The sequence below is a fragment of the Cebus imitator genome, unplaced genomic scaffold (assembly GCF_001604975.1).
Source record: "Cebus imitator isolate Cc_AM_T3 unplaced genomic scaffold, Cebus_imitator-1.0 Scaffold16, whole genome shotgun sequence".
Lineage (NCBI taxonomy): Eukaryota > Metazoa > Chordata > Mammalia > Primates > Cebidae > Cebus > Cebus imitator.
In genome coordinates, this window is record NW_016107331.1 from 4,055,934 (window position 1) to 4,078,137 (window position 22,204).

The following is a 22,204-nucleotide window of genomic DNA, read 5'->3' on the forward strand; positions in this document are numbered from 1 at the left end:
TTGAGGTGGAGAGAAGAGAGGGACCTTTGGCACTTTGTTTTTTGTTCTTAACACGGTCGAGGCAAAAGTTTGAATGGGGACTACCAAGACTTGCCGACAGACAAGTCACCGAAGGCGCCTCGGTGCAGGCCACCTGGTTTCCCAGCCCCTGGTGTGTGGTCAGTGCCTGGTGTTCCTGGAAAGCCATTCCCGGGCAGCTCCTGACAGTGCGACCGGCGCCCAAGCAGCCTGGGGCCTGCGCGGACCTGACCCCTTCAGACCGCCAGCAGCCTGGGCGGAGGTCCGGCCGGGGGAGGTGCAGGATCCCTGCCGTGTCTCTTGGGCGACTTGGGGACTGTCACGGCTCTCTCCCGGTGTCCCTGGGTTCTTTTGTCCTGTGCGCGGTGCGCAGGGGCCAGAAGGGAAGGAGCAGAGGATGGGGGGTGGGGTTATTGGAGCCCCGCGGAGGACTGGGAGGCCCCTGGGCGGGAAAACCCTGCTCTGAATCGGCAGGGATATGCAAGATTTTTTTTCTCACCCTGAAGAGCGAAATGGGGTCTGTCGCTCCCATCTCAACAAGCAAACCGGCACCCAGAGCGCACTGCAGACAAAGGTGGCGAGGGGACCCGAATCAGGGGCCTCTGGGTCCAGTCCTCTCGCCCAGACTACCGGAGTCCTCCGTTTCCTTACATATCCCCCACCCCCTCCTAGTTCTCCGATCTAGTTGAGCAACTTTACTGGCAGGTCTAGCGGCAGCGGAGCGCGCGTGCCGGGAGCCCCGGGGGACGTCCTCGGCTGGAGCGTCCCACTGTCCTGCAGAGGCTTGGGCGCTGTAGGGCGACATCCCTGGTGCGTGTGGACTGAGGGCATCCGGGTTGTCCTGGCTCGTGGTCTGTGTCACTGGGCGTGGAGCGGTCTGTGTTAGGCAGCGGAGAGCGGGGTAGAAAAATAGTGTCATAGCCTAAACTATTTGCTCTCGAATCCAACTGCGTCCCGGCTAGCCCTGCTTGTCCCTGGGAGATGCTGCGGGAAGGGGGAGAAATCTATGCGGCGCCAGGAGAGTTGCCTTGCCGCACACACCGAGGCGGAGTCCCTCTGTTTGGGTCTCGTTTCTCATCTTTGTGTCTCCCTCTCTGTCTCCATCTTCTCTGCCTCCCTTCCCCTCTCCCAGCCTCTGTTCTGTCTCTCTGGCTTCTGCGACCCCTCCCCCACAGCTGACAAATGAATGGCTAGTGTGAAATCCCGGCCCTCCTCGTCCTCCAAGGCAGCAGGGAGGGAGGAGCGAGGGAGGCGGTGCGCTCCTTCGGATCTGCCCCCAGTTCCGCGCCTAGGACTTGCAGAACCTAGAGATGTCTAGGAATTGGGAGTTTTGCAGCGGGTGTGGGCGCCCCCTGATGGAGAAGTCCCGCACGGGTGGAGAAAAACGAGTCCCCCAGACCAAGCAAGCCGCTTTCACAACCTTGTGTTCAGGGACGGAAGGCTCCAGTTTCCCCTGAAGTCATTCATTTTCCACTCCACAATCTGCGGCGTACATCTAGGGTTTTGGAGGACCCTGAAAAAAGGTCTTGGTCTGTGCAAAGTGCAGCGGCGCCTTCCAGCGAGTCGGCTGGAACGCACGCGGCGCCGTGGGTCAGGTTCACGGCTTAGTGGGAGAACGCACACGGCTGGGGTGGATCAGGTTTCGGAGGTCTTGACGCGCCACCCTGGGCGTCTTTAAGAAAGATAATACAAATGCTGTGCTTTCAAAACCCCTGACCACTTGAACCCAACGCTAGGGCCCCGCCCCAGGATATTGCAAAAGAAGGGCCCCTAATCCAAAACTTAAACTTCCTCAACTTCAGGGCGCGCGTCGTACGGGAAAGTGGATGGAAGGCGCGCGGCGGGAGGAAAAAAAAAGGAAAGGAAGGGAAGTGGAAGGAAAAAGGACCGTGGAGGGGAGGGAAAGAAGAAAGGAACGGAGATGGGGCAGATTGCGTTCAAACAGCCAGGAACTGGCCGGAAGGGTTTGTTTCCGGGTTTGAGTCTGAATTTCGAGACTCGTTTCAGGATACTCTTTTTCCGCTCCCAGCGGCAACAAATGCGAAGGCAGAGGCGTGCCGGGGTGGAAGGGTGGGAAAGAACTAGACGAGCGGAGGTGGTCCAGCCCCGCCCAAAGGGGGCTGGGTCTGGGGGCCGCCCAACTCGCTCAGCCCGCGCCAAGGGAGGACTCGCAACAGGCGCTCCCCGCAGCGGCTGGGTTCGCCAGCCGCCGCCACGTGGGTTGGAGCTTCGGCTTCCAGCCCGAGACGGGTGTGACTTCCTGGGCTCAGAGACAGCAGCACTGCCGCACAGGCGGTCGGCGCAGCCGAGGCCCCCACCCGCCGAGGCCAATGGGGGCGGGGCGGGGAAGGCGGGGCCCAGCTTAGCGGAGAGAGCCGAGTGGCCGCGCACCCAGCGCTCGGGGCCGGCTGCAGCTGGAGCTGACCCGACTTCTACCCAGACCGCGCTAAACACTCTTCTTAAAAGGCTATTTAAGATTTTCTTTTCTTGCTTCTTGGGAGTGGTAGGAGGGGCATAGTGCTTTGCCTTGATACAGGGGAGAGGTTAAAATTTACTCCAAGCAAACCTTGGCAGAAAAATGAGACGGCTTTATACTGTGCTTCATTTGTTGACTTTTTAAATACAGTCAGGTCAGTCTAGAGACCATCTTTAGTCAATTAACAGATGAATTTCTTTCCAGACTGTCATAAACAGTTCGCCTAGAATGGCAAATATTGCCATTCGACAAGACTAATAGAATTTCATGGGGGCGAACATGAAAGGGCTGCGGGTATAACTGAAGTCCCTGCTCGTCAGTGAGGAGACCTGGCGGGGACTGGAAACTCAGCACCTATTTAGGGAGTGACTGAGCTGAAGACCTGGAGAAGCTTGGCGCCAAGGAGACGCAGCTACTCAGAGCTGTATTTTAAGTCCTCCCATTCTGCTCTGTCTTGGAAGAACTGGGTTTTAACCTATTGCTTCAGATTCTGAGACTAACATCCACTTCTTTTTCTTTTTGTCTGCTGAAAGCTGTGACCTAATTGTTTTAAGTACTTCTTTACGATTTTGCTAAACCCATCCTGAAAATGTTCATATAAAGTCCTAAAATAAGATGCTGTGAGTGTAACATAAAAATAGGAAGGTACTAATGGAAGTAACAATTAGTGTTGTGGGATAGAAGCGGTTCCCAGTTTGTAACTTGGAAATGTTAAGAGCAGTGCGTCAGGGAGAAGGTCTCCAAGAGCCGGACTTCTTGTTCTGAACTCCAAGTAAAAAAAGAAATATGTTAGAATTCTATTGTTTGCCCGCACTAATACTGCAAAGGGTTCCAATGGATTCCAATGTGATTGAGCAATTACTTCTCCACTACCAAGTCCACAGTCCTAAATCTTCTTGTGGGAAGATTAGGTAGGAAGAGGGATGAGATTCAAGACAATCATTTGGGATTTATGTTAGAGTTCAAAGTTTTGTTTCTTTTGGTAGATAAAAACAGAGCTGGTTTTCAATCGTATTTCCTGCTTTCCAAAAAACAAGGTTTGAAAAGAATCCCCCCCAGATTTACATAGGTTTACAGATGTCGGTTTCTTCTTTTTCCCTGTGTTTGCAAACTGGAGGAAGATGCCTTTGATATTCCAGAATACCTGTATCTATACACTGGTAAATTCTGCTTGGAAAGGACCTAAATAGCTAAACCAGAGGTGACGATGATTAATGTTTAAGATACTATCCATTGTTCTCTCTTTTGTTATATTATTAGGCTTAAATACTTTGGAGTTAATGATTGGTCACTTAACTAACAGAGCCTTTGAAAGCACAGAGGTCAACTAACTCTGTCTCCCAAAGTCTGGCAACTAAGCCCTCCTTTCCTGGTGAGATTTAAACACTTTTGTTGATGACATTCATGGACAAACATCAGTAAACACTGTATTTAAAGTGGGCTATTGCCCTGTGATGGAGCAGAAGTTCTCAAGACACATGATTCTTTTAAGGGAAAGAATTAATGACTGTAGTAGGCTATTTTTTCACCACCCACCTAGAGAAACCAGTTAGGACTGACAAACACTCATTGTTGGGAGTTACTGGCTCTGGTCTGAGAAAATATGCTGATTGTTACATAGGTCTGTAATTCACCAGAAAACACAAAGCGTGTACTCTCACTGATTTGGAATCAGAAAAAGGGGGATTAGAATTGAATGCCTTGGCCAAACTCCATTTCAATTAGTGAATTTTTGCAGTTTCCTCTTGTAGCCTAGACTTGGTAAATTACATAGATATAAAGTGTGTGTGTGTGTGTGTGTGTGTGTGTGTGTGTGTGTGTGTGTATGTATGTGTGTACAGGGTTTTTAGACACTGCTAAGGTCTTACCATTGAATGTTTTAGAGGTATTTCAGTGGTCAGTATAAAGAATCTTTGTTTAATGTGTCAGTTCTGTTTCCTGAAACATCTCTGGGTGGATGTTCCACCTATAAAAAGGTGCAAATGTATATACTTCTTTCCATATCTATATACATCCTACCTCATTTTTCCAAGGATTTTAAGAGGTGTTTATGTCTATAAAATAAGATTACATATTTCACAATAAACACATATATGTGATAAATTATAATCTTTTTATTATTAAATTATTGATTTGATATTACCTGAGGAATAGTGGAATGAGCACTAGACTTGGAATTAGAAAGTTTGAGTTGGACTCACCAGCTGAGGAAACCAAGTAAAGATACTACTTTTGGACCTTTAGTGTCACAATCTATTAAATGAATGTGCAGTTATAAAGATCAAAAGAGTAACTACTTGGAAAAACTGTACAGAAAAGGGATGATAATATGCCTGTGGGATTCAAATGGATCTAATTCTATAATTTTGATAATAACTGCATTACCCAAGGTATATCGTTCCTACTAAATCTATAAAATAAATCAGAGAGGGGCATATTGTTTTAAAAATTGTTTAGTTTCATTAATTGGAAGACAGATTCCAGAAATTCACTCAAATGAACTTGGACATTCAGTGGAGAAGAAGAATTATTCAAGAAATGGTTTTAGGACAATTGATGGGTCCACTCAAAATTAGACTCAGTCTCTACCTGATTTCTCATCCTAAAAGAAATTTAAAATGAATCAAATATGAAATGTAGGTGATAACTTTTAAAAATGATAAATGAAAATCATGGGATTAAAAAAATAAGTTAGGAATAGAGAAACTTGTTCCAAACAAAGCATAAAACCCAGTAGCCATTCTTGGAAATATTGATAGGTCTGACTAAGTAACAATTAAATTACACAAGAGCGAATAACACATTTGGAAAACATTTATGACATATGAGAGATAAAGAGTTAATAACTCTTGATATTCCATGGACTTTTATAAATAACTTTGAAAAGTCCACATCTATCAAAATATGAGAAAAATTATATACAGATAGTGGCAGAAAGAGACATAGAGTTTTAAAATTATATAAAAAATCACTTAGCATCATCTGTAATTAAATAAACAGTAATTAAAACACCAGTGATATATTATACCATTTTTTCACCAATCAGAGGAATAACACAAAAAATTTGTTTTCGTTTTTGAGATGGAGTCTCACTGTCACTTAGGCAGTGGCACGATCTCAGCTCACTGCAACCTCCACCTCCTGGGTTCAAGCAATTTTCCTGTGTCAGCCTCCCTAGTAGCTGGGATTACAGGCACCCGCCACCATGCCTGGCTAATTTTCATGTTTTTAGTAAAGATGGGGTTTTACCATGTTGGCCATGGCGGCTGGTCTCAAACTCCTGATCTCAAGTGATACACCCACCTCGGCCTCTCAAAGTGCTGGGATTACAGGCATGAGCCACCATGGCTGGCAAAAAGAAAATAAAAAAACTCTGATGCAAGTTTATGTTGGCCAGGTTGCGGAGAAACTGGGTCTCTCATATACTGTGGTGGGAATGTAAATAGGTTCCTCGGTTAAAAAAAAAAAAAATTTGGCAATCACATTTTTTTGATTATTTGTCAAAAATTTTTAAAAGATGTATATACTCTATGATCCAGCAATTCCACTTCTGACATTATTATATGGATGGTTATTGATACCAATGTCACTCAAGACAAATGGACAAGGATGTTCTTTGCAGCATTGCTTCTAAGAACAAATATCTGGAATCAGTGTAAAGTCTCATCATACGGAACTGTTTAAATAGAAGTTGCTGTACCCACCTAATGGAAAACTATGCAACTGTCAAAAATAACGTGGAAAAATTGTTTTTGCTGATTTGGAACATTCTCCAAAATATATTGTATTTTAAGTGAAAAAAGTAATCTACAAAATCTACTATATAAACTACAAAACTGTTTATATAGTATACATCTAACTATGTAAAATGGGTGTATATTCATTCCTTTAACAAACATTTATTGAGTGTTCTAGGCATTGTGGATACAGGAGTGAACAAAACATCAAAGACTGCTCTGTCAAAACTTTTACTATGGTAGGTAGAGAAAGGCAATTCCCAATCACATATGCAAAATGGCTACGTGTGCTATGATGAAAATAGAGCATAGGAAAGGGAATGGAGTACAGTTTGTCTTAGGTCGAGTGATGAGAAAGGAGTTCACCAGGTAGAGAACAGAGGAGTGCTAAGGTGCAACAATGTGAAAAAGCTTAGCCACGTACAGGTTCAGGAATCCAGTTTCAGGTTAGTTATAAATTCACATGACACTATCACTTGTATGAAACGAATTTATGAAATTTCACATCTAAATCATGTGGTTTCTCTCTGCCTTACAATGATTCTTTCTGTGAGAAAGAACCAAGGAGCAATATGATACGCGGATGCTCATTACATCCACTTTGTAGCTGAAGTGTCCTAGAGAGTTGGTTGTCTAGGGGAACTAATTAGCAGAATGGGCAGAATGGTAGACAAAACCACCGTGTCTGTGTCCTCAGGTCACCCTTGTCAGCTGGGCTTCCCCAAAATCAAGGGAGAATACCAAATATCTATTTAATAGAATCTGGACTTTCTCTCTGAGGCCGCCCATCCCTGGATTGTCCCTTATCCTCCCTGCAAACATTTCTCATGGTTAGGCGTTTTACTGACCTTGTCATTTATGTATCCTAGGCAATGAAAAGTCTCAGTACCCTGTACCTGGATTGTTCAATGACTTCCTTCCCTTCTCAATGACTTCACTGGAGTAGAAGGCTAAATATAGGCAGTGGCTCTCATATCTCCTAGGTCTTTCCAGGCAGACAGACTTGTTATCACTAGCAGACATGGAAAAGTGGAAGAATGGAAATAGAGATTTGGAGTGGTGCTGAAACAAAGACAGAGGCTTCAGAAAGCTTTCCATTTAATAAGGTCAAATGCAGAAGACAAAAGACATAACTTAATGACCAAGGATAGGGACCTAGCCTTGAGAAAATTACAGAAATGGAATGAATGCCTTGGACTTCAAGGAAGAGGCAATGGAAATGTAGTTCTGAGGCAGCTAAAGTCAATAAAGCCCTCTGATTTAATACTATAGAAACAAATGATCATCCTTTAATTCAAGGGTTGCAAACTTAGGTGACTACAGGGGCCATGCTTGGAGTTGAAATGGGTAAGAGACTAAGAAGGGGAGAAATGGCCTTGAGCACACAGACCCAAGGGGAGAGACTGTTGCTTGATTAGTGCTCATGACCAGCCAGCTGAAATATAGACTTAGTGTTGCTGCACCTTCTGATTTTTTGAAAGAAGTTAGAGATCTAATATTTAGTGTAAACATTGTTATTTTTAAATTGAGTAACTTATTCAAACATATTTATGCAACTTATTCAAATGTATTTAAAGCATATCTGACCTCTTCTTTGTATTCCTACCTAGTCTTAGGGGTAGTCTTAGGGAAAGCGATGCGTATACTTGTTATGCCTATGTAGATGGAGGACCATTCTCCCCTCCCCAACAAAAAGTTAAATATTTTATAAGGATTAAGTATGGCACAAAGAGTTAGACTTTTGAGTACTTAAATTGAGTAGGAAACGCAGATGCAGAAGATTGTTTCCTGGGTCAGGATGACACCTGTCGTTTTTTAAAAATGAGATTTGACTCTCTAGATATTGGTGAACATAATATTACTGGGTCATGGCAAATCTTCAAGTGGACAGATTCAAAAGTGTTCAGAAGTATTTCAGGTGTTAAGGAATTGTTGGCACTGAGTTTCAAATGTGTTTCTGCGTAATACATAGAGGTATTGATCATGTATTCGATCTGCAAACAACCCTCAAGGATCTACTCTGAACCTGGCACTGAAGAAATATTGTGGGAATTATTATGTTGAATAAAGTACTAGCTCTGCCTTCCAGAAGCCTACTGTTCTACAGAGGAGATTAGACGTGTTTACAGATAACGATTTGAAGTACATAGCAGTAAGTTATAGGACAGTTTATTCTAAGCATAAAGTGTATATTGCTGCTATAGTGGTAACCTAGGTTATAATTTTTATAATTTTCAAATGCAAGAGCTTCAAATACTATTCTTTTTACTCTTAGTGATATGAAACCTTTGTTAGAACATTTGCAGAAAGTCTGAATTAGTAATTTTAATAATAAATATTGAGTACTTAATATATTGTATCTCACTGATTTATTTTACATACATTATTTTATCAATTTTTATGATCACTTCAGTAAGCACTAATTTTCATTACTAAGTAGCTACAGAAAATGAGGTTTAGAGAGATATAGTATTTTACCCAGTTAAAGAATATAAGCAGAGAATGCAGAACTTGAATTCTGGGCTATTTGACAGTGGAGCCCAGACTTTTAAAATTATGCTTCTAAAGATTTCCTGGAAAAAATAAAAATAAAAAAAATTGAGAACACATTTTCTTGAAGGAAAGTAGGAAATTATTGTTTTTAAGTACAATTAAAGAAAGGGTTTTTATTTGGATTCAGTTAATACTCATGGAAAGGATTTCCTTTAATACCTTTTTATGATGTAATCCAACCTTTTACTTTGACTGTGCAATTGATACCTTTATTTTTCCTTGAAATACTTTAATAGCATAGAGATACAGGTGTATACTTCATGCTTGCTCTGCTGTCTTATAAGAAATCCAGAAATGTAGAAACATTATGGCATTTCCCAGTGAGTGGTTAACAAAGTCTATTAGCATATCCTAGTGATTATATGATAAATAACAAACTTAATTATCAAGGTTAATTTAGTATTATCAACTGTAGGCTTTTCATTGTGAATTATCAGTTAGTCTATAGATGGAAAATATAAGATGTATAATGTATATTTATATTTATGTATAAGATGTATAATTTTAAAAATGCTCTTCAGGAAGTATCTAGAACTATAGAATTTTAAAATTTTGTTTTAAAAAGGTCTAATCCTTGTTTCAAAATATATAAAGAAATCAAATGCAAAGAAAATTAAGAAAAAATCTTAATGAATTAAATGCTGTGCAAATCCAAGCCCAATTTGTGTTCAAGATCAGTTTCATAATTTATGGCTGATTTCAGCATTTACTTCTTTCAATCTAGGTTTGCTAAATAATATGGAATTTATTTTCCAAGGAAGTTATTGAGAGACTCAACTAAAAATATACGTATCAGTTAAGATGTTTTCAGCTGTAAGTAACAACAAAAAGTCACGATTTTATTGGGTTTAAACAATAATGACATTTATAATCTCATAAAATGAAGTTCAAAGGCATGGTCCACTCTAGGTCTAATTCTTAAGGACTTATGACTTGCCTTTGCTGATTCTTTCTCAGCTTCATTTCCAGAGACTATTTCATTCACTCATGGATGCAAAATCCCATGAGCCCAACAATTCCAGCAGAAATATTCCAGCAGGATAATGTCCAGGGAAGAAAACTGACCACCTCTTCCTTTTTTTCTCTTCTCAGGATAAATCTATCTTTTCCAGGGGCCCTTCCCTAGAGGAAGAGATCCCCTCCCATCTCACTATCCAAAACTATATCACATACTGTTCCAAACCCAATCATTGGAAAAGGATATGGGACCACTGTAATTAACTTAGGATATCAGGATCATCCCTCTGGCTGGGGTTTGACCCAGGATCCTATATGGCTGAGGGTTCCATTACAAGTAGAATGGAACCAGAGTTGTGTTAGAAAGGAGAAACAGGTGGCTATTATAGCATAGTTCTAAACGCTACCAAGAAGGGCACAACTGTAGAGACCAAATAATCTTTTGCCATTCTTCTGGAAGTCGGCACTTTGATTTTTAGATGGTCCCCCAACACTGGTACTTATTCTCCTGATAATTATAGCTGCCTTGAATTTGCCGTGGAAAGGATCACTCTGAGACCCAGATTGTTAAATGTCTTTCCCAAAGTCATGCAATAAATTAAATGGCAATGCCGGGGCAGTTTCTTGACTCAGTACAGGGTATTTTCTTTCATTCTTTACTCTTGAGACTTCAGAACTATTGGTACTACTTTAAAATTCATGGCAACAACTGGTCACTTTTGTAATTAACACCTCCTTATAATACATTTATTTTGTTTGTTTAGCCAGCTAGAAACTACATGGAGTCTGCACTTTAGAAAGCCAGCTGAAGTCCTTATTCTCTGTTTTGGTATTAGGGGCATGAACCACCAATTGATTTCTTCTCACCTTACCCTGGATGAAGCTGTTTTTCTTTCAACATCTCTCTCTAGTGCTCCCCGTCTTCCGTTGCTCATTATAATCAGCTTTCTGTTTCTAAATAGACTTCATGGTCACCCATTTCTCTTTGTGCCCCTCCTAGCCACTAGTTACTTAAGCTATGGTCTCTATTGTTCTTTCTACAGCCTACCCACTTGTGGTTGTCACACACATCCACATTGTTATATGTTCCCAAACTATTCTGGAATGGTTTTGGTAACGTTGCGTTGGATGAGATTCAAACTAATAATTAAAGTATCGAAATAACTTCTGCTATTACAGGTTTCCTCCTATTTTTACAATCCAAGAGGAGCTACTTCTTGTGCTCTTATTACATACAATGCACAAAAAGCGTGTGATTTATTACCTGCTATAAACCTGACTGCTTGTGATTTACTTTGTGTTTTTCTTCATTTCTAGGCCAAGATGTTGATAAATATAAAGAGCATCTTATGGATGTGTTCAACTTTAATAGCAACCCATGCGCTACATAAAGGTGAGTGTGCTAACAATTTCTTTGCTGCTAATTGAAATAAAAATGTGAGTCCTGGAGGATGAAATGGCAATGTGGAATCACTGGAATAAAAGATTGATTTTAAAAATCTATTAAGTGCTGAAAACTATTAGTTAAAATATTATTGGACTAAAAACATTGATTTTAAATAAAGTCAAAACAAAATAATAAGTATGGTGCTAAAGATGCAAGTGGACTTTCAGTAACTTCCCTAATTACTTTCAGGCTCTGCAAAAAAGCTCACATATGGTATTGGGCATATTTAAAAATTCCAACAGTATTCCTCAAACTTTCCTATGTAAAAAAAGAAACACTATTAAACACCCAGCAGGCTAGAGTTTGAAAAGAGTTGAGAATATAAAGAGAAAGCTGACAACCATATTTTTGCCTTTACTTCCTTTTCTTTTCTTTCTTAAGAAAGTAATTGGGTATGCATGTGTCCTAGTTTTTTAATTTAAAATTTTATATTCCTCTAATGAGGTTGCTATAATTCCAAGTTTATTATTTAATATTTTCAAGGTAATATATCAAGGAATTTGAAGAAAGATACTATCCAACAGTTTCACTCATCTGCTTCTCTTTAGTGTACCTCTCCAGACTCAGATTCCATTTCTTCTTCATACTTACATTATGCTTTAGACTCATCTTTTATGGTTTTCCAGATCAATTCCTTTTGCTAAAGTTTAAGTATCACTTTATTTATTATCCATCTATTCATTTACCCATTTATTCATCCATTTATTTACTCATCCATCTGTCCATCATCCATCCATCCATCCATTTTCCCACTCATTCTTTCATTTGTTCACTCATTGATGATATTTTTTGAATACCTTCTTTGTGTCAGATATTATTCTGGGTATCCAGGAATATACCCATGGATGACTCATGATTGACCTATTTTTCATTAAATTTAATTCTCTAGTTATAGGAGACCAGCAATAAACCAGTAAACAACAATCCAGGTATTTTCAAATTGATGAACATAAAACAGAATGACATCATAGAGAGTGACTTGGGTTGGGGGAAGTTGATATGACCTCCTTGAGAAAATAACGTTTAAACTGAAATGAGAATGATGACAAACCAGCCAGCCAAGATCTGTCTGTAAGTTAGGAAGAAACATAGTGTATTTGAACAGCAGAAAGGTCACTGTAATTGTAGAGTAGTGATCAAGGGGAAAGTAGGAGATATGGACAGAGAGATTAGCAGAAACTAGCTCATCTAAATAATGATGACACCTTATACTTGAATAGAACTCTGTATGACCCAGGAACTGTTTTAAGTGCTTAACACTAACTCATTGAAACATTCATTACCCACGTATTCTTTTGAGGAAACTGAAGTACCAAGTGAGGCTAAGCAGCTTGCTCAAAGGCTCATACCCTGTAAGAAGCAAAGCTAGGAGATGAATCAATTCTTGGGGGTGTGTATTTTTTACCACCATGTTATACTTCTAATCTGTATGAAACATTGTAGGCTTTAAAAAAGTCTATATTTTATTCCAAGTGCAATAGGAAGCATTGAAGGGTTGCAGCAAAGAAAGATGTGAATTGGTGAATGTCTTAAATATTCAATTTTTTATAATCTATGCAGATTTGATTGTAGGAGAGCAAGAGTAGCAGCAGAGATATCATCTAGGAGGTTATTGTAGTAGCCTGTGCATGAAGTGGGGTAATTTAGATCAGGTGGCAGTAGAGATAGAAAGAAGTGAATTGGATAAGTGGAGATGGAGGAGTCAGACCTACTGATAGATTGGTGGGGTGTGTAGTGAGGGCATGAGAAAAGTCAAGGACAAATTGACTCCTGGGATGGTTCTCTTTCCCTTTTCACCTCTGGCTTCCCCTTTCTAGCCAATTTACAAGCTCCTCCTTGGCCGGGTGCAATGGCTCACACCTGTAATCCCACCACTTTGGGAGGCCAAAGTTAGAGGATTGATTGATTCAAGACCAGTCTGGGCAATATAGTGAGACCCCGCCATCTCTACAAAAATTTTAAAAAATTAGCCAAGCATGGTGGCTCAGGCCTGTAGTTCCAGCTACTGGGAAGGCTGAGACAGGAGAATTGTTGAGCACAGGAGGTCGAGACCGCAGTGAACCATGATCACACCACTGCAGTCCAGCATGGGCATCAAAGTGAGATCCTATCTCAATAACAAATAGATAAAAAAAATCCCTCCTCCATGTTCCCCTTGTCACCTGTGCTGTTACAGATATAATAATATCTACCATGCTCTTGGGATAACTTATTGCTTTTCTTCCCAAGTAGACTACTGTAAACTGCAAAAAGGCCTTTCATCTTCTAGCAGAGTGGCTGACACACTGACAGCACTTAATCATTTTATATGTTGTCTAATGAGTGAGTGAATGAATTAATAAATGAATGAATAAATAAATAAATGCCACAGTGAACCACCTGGATGGTTTTTAGAATCCAGGCTCCACCACTCAGATCAGATCATGAAGACACACCAGTCAGATGGTGAAGCCTAAGAGCTGTCTTCCTCAAAGTTTTTGGGAGGTGGAGGTGAAAGTCACAGAGAGGAAAGGACAAACAGCATCCAGCGAAGAAGGAGAAAGGGATATGAAAAGGAGAATGGCATTTGGATGGGGAGAATTGGAAGGGAATTTACAGGGAGAGTAGCAGGTGACTATCCCTCAGCTCGACTTTAGGCTTTCCACTTAAAGAAAGAACTCATGCAATGAAGAACAACTTGTGGTATAGCTGCTTTACAGTGTCTACGGAAACAATTATAACAGCCAACAACACTGAGTAACTTCTGCATGTCTGTACCGATTCTTTGTAAATCCATGATCACTATTAATAGATGTAATTAGTTTGGGGCTAATTTTAGGAGAATTTTTTTTATGACAGGTGAAAGTTACAAATATACCATCCACATAAAACAGATTTTCTGGGTTTGTAGTGGAAAACACAGTCATAACTATTGTTGAGTCAATACATCAATGTCTTAAGGTTTTTTCTGTTTATTCCCAGTCACAGAAGGAAGAGGCCAACGACTAAAATAAATGAATACCTCGTCTGTTGTTCCAGTCTTTATTTTAACCTAGGAAGAACTATTTCCTTTAACAATACACATTATGTTATCTTATAAACTGTCTTAATCATTGATTCTCTACCATTGGCTTAGTTATTTTGATGTTCCCCTAACAGTAGCCTCACCTAGAGGCTACTATTAACTTGTTGACCATATTTTCATGAAGTGATTATTGCTTGTGCATTAACAACTTCCATTATTACCAACATATTGTCTAGTCTAATTAATAGAGGAAACATAGTCATGCACAGTCATGAATTAGTGAATGAACTACATAGTGATACTGTCACCTGAAAGAGTGATAAATTCCCATATTCTCAATTTGACATTTATTTGGCCAAGGTCTGTGTGTGTGTTTTCTCAAATGGTGCAGATGGAATTTACATCATCCTTACTCTAAAGAATCTACTGACAGAGAACGAGGAGTAATTGATTATTCATTATTTAGTGATTTCTCCCTTACTATACTCATTTGGACCACAAACCATCTGGTAACAGTGAACGTTTTATCAGGATTCATTTGTATTGCTTGAATTGTAGGCATTTCGGACCAATTTCTGCAGGTAGCAGATTTCTTTTAAACATGTATACTCTGTAAACATTATACTCTGAACTACTGAATTTCTTTCTTAAAATATTTAGATTTAGTGAATTTTGTTTTCGTGACCCAGCGCATTAAGACCCAAGATTTAATACACGAAAGATTTGACCACATAGCTTTTTGTTGATCCTGTTAAGATTGCATTCACATGAATATATATTTATATCTAACCAAAGCTATTAATTTTCTTATATATATAAACATTTAGAACAATAAATAGCCGTTGGCAAATTGCTTTTTAACATTTTGTTCCAACATACCTTTTCTTTATAGCACAGCTGTTTAGCAATACTCTATGTTTCAGAAAACTCCCTGTTGGATAGATTGGGTTGAATCTTGTGTCTGCCCATAGATTCTTAAAATTGTGACAAGAAATATAATTTGGTAAGAAATACTAAAGAATTGGAAGACAGTTATTTTAAATTAATTTTAAAGGAGGTAATAAAGAGTTTCAAAATACATACCAGCACTGAAGTTGGAGATTTTTAGATCACAAAATGCTCACTCTTTCTCTTCTTAGAACCATATCTTTGTGTTATTATCATCTCACTAATGAGGTCCAAATTAAAGGAATATGAAATAGGTAGAAGGTACTTTCAGAGAGTCCTCTGTGAACTTTATGAATTTCTTAAAAAGATCATGAAATTCCTAAAAGATTTTAGTTCAGATAGTAATTAAATACTTCTTTTGCTTAATTTAGGGCAGAAGAAGAACACCAGAGCTAAAAAATTCCTTGATTAGGTGTCAGGAGACATTTGTTCTGACTCGGGTCTCTCACCAGCCATCTGGGGGCTTGTCATTCCTCTCAGTGGAACATCCTTAGTAAGGAATTGGACCAGTTTTACTTTAACGTTGAGCTAAATTAGAGAATTTACTTTGTAAGCCAAGGAGACCATTAAAAGTGGAATTATTCCCTTACAATTATATTCCAAAATGATAGTAGTCTTAGCAATATTTCAAGGGATAATTTAGTACAGCTAATAACACACTTCACTTTGTTTTTATTTAATTTCATTAAGTGCCTTAAATCTACTTTGGATAAGCTATATGTAGATTAATAAAATAATAAACAAATGTGTGACAGCAATGGTTATTATACATTTGAAATAAATTAGTGATTTCTATTGTAAGTACATTAAGTACAATACTATATTAATTATTTTTGTTTTATTTGCATCACATGAAAGATTTTACAGGCCAACAGGTTAAAATTTTAATTTTTAGCAAGAGAGAGTCTTTTTTTCTTAAAAGGTATTGTATCTCCATAATATCTTCTTGCAACTTTCTTTTTTCTTTTCCTTTTTTTTTTTTTTTTGTTTTTGGTTTGTTTGTTTGTTTCATTTGGTCCTTAATAGAACATTTTTTGGAATTCCGTTTATCTGTTGACTTAATTAACTATGTCTATTTGCCATCACTTACCAATGAATTATTTTCTTGTAAGAAAATCTAAGTAGATTCAATTACATTCTAATTCATCAACAATCATAAAAAATAACTAAAAAGATAACACTTAAAACAGCATTAAATAAAGAGCAGCACCTAGAAAGAAGTCTAACAAAAGACACTCAAGACCTATGGAGAAAATTCTAGATCTTAATTGAAGGACACAAAGGAAGCATTAAATAAATTCAGAGATATGCCATGCTTCTGAGTAGAAGAACTGAATATTGTAAAGATGACAATTCTACTCCAGTTAATGTATGAATTAAGGCAAGTCTAACCAAAATTCCAACAGACTATTTCATCAAACTAACAAGGTAATTCTAAAATTTATGTGAATGATTAAGGGGCTAGAAACAGGAAGAAAGCCTTGAAAAAGGAAGACAAGGAAGAGGAGGTAGAGAAGGAAGGAAAGAGTGAGAGAGTCATACCCAAGATAAAGATTAATAGTAAAACTATTAAAAGATTGTGTGGTACTAGTGCAGGAATACATAAATTGATGGAATAAAATAGAGAGAAGTTGTATGGAAACAATATATAGAATTCAATACATGGATTTGGGACAAATGGCTTTACAAAGGGAAACAAGATAAAAATAGATCCTTACACCTACAAAAAGAAATAAATTCCAGTTNAGTAGAGACGGGGTTTCGCCATGTTGACCAGGTTGGTCTCGATCTCTTGACCTCGTGATCCACCCGCCTCGGCCTCCCAAAGTGCTGGGATTACAGGCTTGAGCCACCGCGCCCGGCCCTGCAACTTTCAAAATGACTTTTCTCCAGTTGAATCCACAGTGTTTACAATGAGAATGATATCATTTCTGAAGCATGGCCATGTTGAGATGTGTGTTTCCAATATGTTTGACCACTAGCACAGTGTTAAATACACAACATTTCATTGGTTAAAAATCATTACTTCATTTTACCTAGAGGCTACTATTAACTTGTTGACCATATTTTGATGAAGTGAGCATTGCTTGTGCATTAACAACAACTTTCATTATCCCCAACACATTGTCTAGCGTAATTAATAGAGGCTAGAAGATAGGGAGGAGGGTAGGAGAGAGAAAGGGATGGATTCCTGTAAGAGTGAGAGAACGTTTCTTTTGCACGTAATGGTGTTACACTGTAGTCAATATATCCTTTATCATTAAAAGCTTGAGAGTTTAAACAAAGGATATTCTGCAGACAAGTATTTTAGAAGGTTTAAGTGAACAGAAGCCAACTTCCCCGTAGTGTATAATTGAAGGTAGTATCTCACTGCAAAGTGATGGTAGCTGCATTTGTTATAATTATGAAAGTCTTTGGTTACAACACAGGACCAAAGAGCATCCTGCAAATGTTAAAATTTCCCTGGCTCCAATCTTGTGAAGCACTTTTTAATTTTCACTTCCTCTTTGAATTTTATTTTCATTTCCTCTAAGGTAATGTGACAGTTATTGTAACAAACATTTTTTGTCTTTTGACCTGTAGACATAATTTTCATCTTTCAGCTGTTCCTGCTAACGTTGGTCCTGTCCTTTTAACCTGCCCTACAGATTCTAGTCCGCCCTTCTTTGTCCTTAATTGCTTGAGCTCTTATGCTTGCCTTTTTTTTATCGTTTAGTTTGTTCATATTAACACTAAGTTAAAAAATATTTTACAATGAATGAGGCCACATTTCTATACATAGAAATTAGCATTATTAATCCCTGTTGTTGTAAAACATCATTGAAATTGTTTGCTATTCTCTTTATATAAAGTCATTCTAATTATTTCACATGTTGAAGATGTAACCAAACTATTTTAAGAGTTGCTTATCCATTCACATATTGAATAGATTCAGTCTGGGTTTTTAAAGACTGTTAATTTGGTATTTTCTCTTTCCTCTAGTCAAAGTGGAGAAAAACCCCCTTGTGAGGGGCTCCCTCTCTGGAAAAGTCAGCCTACCTTGTCATTTTTCAACGATGCCTACTTTATCACCCAGTTACAACACCAGTGAATTTCTCCGAATCAAATGGTCTAAGATTGAAGTGGACAAAAATGGAAAAGATTTGAAAGAGACTACTATCCTTGTGGCCCAAAATGGAAATATCAAGGTTGGTCAGGACTACAAAGGGAGAGTGTCCATGCCCACACATCCTGAGCCCGTGGGCGATGCCACCCTCACCATGGTCAAGCTGCTTGCAAGTGATGCAGGCCACTACCGCTGTGATGTCATGTACGGGATTGATGACAGCCAAGACACAGTGTCACTGGCTGTGGATGGTAAGGCTTTTAGTGTCTGCAAAAGTGTAGTATAACAATGACATCTGGTTCAGAAGTGTTGTGAAATAGCACTTAGAAGTAACTGTTGTTTGGGGTTTCGATGAGTGGAAAAACACTTGTCAATTCAATAGTCCATGTCTTTCACCAAAAATGAACTGTTATACATTCAAAGGACAAGGCAGGTGTGTTTTTGGCAGCCACTTCACTGATTCCATGAAGGAAAGCATTGTATACTGAAAATAACAAACACTCCAAGACATGACACATAATTTAATAATGATTACTTTAGTGCTGGGACTTATCAATGATTCTTTTTCACTACTCTAAAAGCTAATCTACATTTTTAAAACTTTTACACATGTGTGTATTCACATGTACATACATATACACACACACACATATATATGCATGAAAAACTTTTCCCCCTTTTTTCTGTCTTAATATGATTATTAAAATGTTTCGGTTTGCTTTTAAGAAATTCTATCTTAACTTACATTGAAGAAATAAATTATTTAATAAAAACCATGGTACATATCAGAGTGTCGTAAAAAGGCCAAGACTTAATAAATATTTGAATTGGATCAAAACAGGAACTTAGTATATTTTTTAAGGTTAACATCCTAGTCCTTATCCATTAAGTCTTGCAGTGAGACATGTTAGTTTCACCCTCTTTTCAGGGGTGGTTTATGTCATTTGAATTTGAGTTAGGAGACAAAGCAAAGAAAAATTGCTTTAATTGGGTACACACATAATGCCATAGCTCTTGGAAGCCTAATATTTTGGCAAGTTATTAAGCAAAATTCTAATACGCAGACATGATGGAACATATTCTCTTTCAATCCTCCATTTCCCTTTAAAATATTTACCTTTCAGAAATATATGCAAAGGGTTTTATTAAAAGTCTTTCTTGTGTAGCCAAAAGGAAATACTCTGAATTTCAGATGCAACACATTAACTTTCTGAATACCCTTTTATATTCAAATTCTATTGCTTCCTTCCATAAATCTATTGTTATGTTGTCTAGGCATCCACTAAGTATCTTGCGTTCTTCTAACCTTTTTATCAGTTATTGTAGTTAGCCCCATTGCTATGATTTCTCTCTCTTTTGTTTATATATCGCTTTTAAAAATCCCCAAAGGAGTTTAACAACGTCTTACAATTTTTCATCGTTAAAGAATTAGCAATGGATTTGCCCCTTGCCCCTCTGAAACAATGAAAATCCTCCACTTAATCTCCTTAGCTCCATGGGGTCTTCAAATTATTCCAGCAACTGCAGATATTTGTACAGATTGAAGTTCCCTGCCTTGGTCGAGGAGGCCTCTTTGTGCCCCTTTACTGCCAATCTTCAGTGCACATGGAAGATTTTTAATTACCAAGAAGACTGTTTGGAGCTTTGATCAACATAAAACTAATCTAAATCTATTCAAATTCTTGCTTAAGCCTTAGAGATCATTTCAAGATAGCACCATATATATTTCCTGGCAATTTTAGAGAGATTCTATAAAGGTACAAATTGGCATTTAATTTTTTTTTTTTTACAAAAACTCCTATTTGAGACATAAAATGTCAGAAATGGAAAAATGAATGCTAGCTGTTATTTTATCTGCTCAGAGCCTGTGCAGGTCTTTTTGTGTTGGCACTGATCAGAGGTACTTATCTATGAGATGGATAGTCTTTTCCCCTGTAGTTATTTTGCTGGCATACACCTACCTTGGAAGACAGAGACAATCTAAAGATAAACACATGGGAGACAGTCTTAATAGCTAGAAGTCAGGCTGTGGAAGATAGACCGTTGTCAATCCCAGAAAATTACTAGGGATCAGAAGAGTGGCACGAATCTTGAAAACCACAGTTTGTTCCAAATAACAACAAATAAAAGTGTTCTTAAATGGGATGACTCTTAATAAAATCTCATTCATAAGACCCAGTGGCCTCAATTTTCATTTTTCAATGTCTTCTCTGGCACATAAGTTTGACCCACTTTGATGTCTTGCAAAATGAGTCATCATATTTACTCCAGCTAAAAATGGAGAGACTCTTGTTGACATGGGAAGAGAGGATCCAGAGCTCCACCCCCTTGCCTGCTCTATCCTCATCCCTTTGAAAATTTCTTGAGTCCTGGAACACAGTTCAAAACTGCTAGTTTATACAATCCCTAAAATACAACAGAGTGGAATTTGAGGCAAGTATCAGAAGCTTCTACTAGGAAGAATTTACTTCAGGCTTTCTTTGGATAAAAATTATACATGTTATCTGTCATAGCAGAGACCCTACATTATGCTGGTCAGGTAAAAAAGATGATAAACATTTGAATGGTACATGGTGGCCTACTCAAACTTTTTAAGTCCTTTACCTAATTTGACTTTCACGCCAATCAAATAACATACACAATTTTAGTTCCACCTTATGGGGCAGAAAATCAAAGCTCAGAGAACTGGACTTATATAAAACTAAGGAGCAAATTAGGGATTAGAACAAGCCTACTCACTCATAAATGGTCCACTGTCTTTTCCACTCTAGTACATTGTCTCTCAGTGTTTTATTTGTGGAGGAAGTGGTGTTAGTGAATATTTTTATGAGATAAGTGAGCGCTTCATGCATATCTATTGGGTTGACCCTGGATAAAGTCCTGAGTAGAAGTTGATCTTGTGGTCCCTTTAGGTCTTTGTGTCTTCTGAAGAATCTACTCCCTTTAGGTATCTGGTGTTCCTTTGATTGTCTGAATACTGCCTTCAGTCAGGAAAAGTACTGAGATTTAGTGATTTAAATCTCTTCCTTGCATCGAGAGGATCCGCTAGAAAACTTTCTGATGGAGCAGAATGGGATGCCTAGATGAATGGCATTTTTGGAGCCCCTCAAATCAACATAATTTTGCATAATGCTGCATAAAGTATAAGTAAATAATTACGATAGTATTACTATGAAAGCAATTCAGTTGATACATTGCTCGAATGAGAAATTTTGCACAGTACAGTGGGAGATTTGAACAGGCTAGCAATTGTTTGCTGTTGTTTTTGCAGGGGTTGTATTTCACTATAGGGCGGCAACCAGCAGGTACACACTGAATTTTGAGGCTGCTCAGAAGGCTTGTTTGGACATTGGGGCTGTCATAGCAACTCCAGAGCAGCTCTTTGCTGCCTATGAAGATGGATTTGAGCAGTGTGACGCAGGCTGGCTTTCTGATCAGACTGTCAGGTAAGGGGCCTGGGGGCCACAGGCCTTAATTATTAACTTGAGAGCGAGAAGAAAGTGCCACTAACTCGCCATTTATTTCCCCAGATATCCCATCCGGACTCCCCGAGAAGGCTGTTATGGAGATATGATGGGAAAGGAAGGAGTCAGGACCTATGGATTCCGTTCTCCCCAGGAAACTTATGATGTGTATTGTTATGTGGATCAACTGGATGGTAAGATGTTTGAATTTCTATATCTTCATATGAACTGAGAAAATTGAGGGAAGACCAGAAGTGCATTGGAATAGCGCAAGTCTTCGTGCTTGTTTGGATTCCAAACGGTGGCATTTTGTTTATATGACTGTATGATTTTGCGGTAAAATAAGCCGAAGTTAAAGTGGAAAGGGAAGGAGAAGTGTGTAAATGGTTATGCAGGTTAGAAATGTCTTCAGTTAATGGCAGGTTTTCTTACAGTCATGCTGCTCTTGGACTGTTTCCAGTACACTTTTAGAGCATTAAGAATAGAAAGCTGTA

General features: G+C 38.8%; 1 protein-coding gene across 5 annotated transcripts in view; it reads left to right on the forward strand.

Annotated features, from left to right (window-relative positions):
* Positions 1-22,204, forward strand: part of VCAN (versican) — a 111,891-nt gene that overhangs the window by 909 nt on the left and 88,778 nt on the right. For all 5 annotated transcript variants that reach the window (XR_005196804.1, XM_037731223.1, XM_017508014.2 and 2 more), the window contains exons 2-5: positions 11,059-11,134; positions 18,123-18,497; positions 21,518-21,692; positions 21,777-21,904. Coding sequence is in view for 4 of the 5 variants with exons in the window: in XM_037731223.1 (XP_037587151.1) it covers positions 11,065-11,134; positions 18,123-18,497; positions 21,518-21,692; positions 21,777-21,904 (748 nt within the window). In the remaining variant the exon portion in view is untranslated. The remainder of the gene's footprint in view (positions 1-11,058; positions 11,135-18,122; positions 18,498-21,517; positions 21,693-21,776; positions 21,905-22,204) is intronic.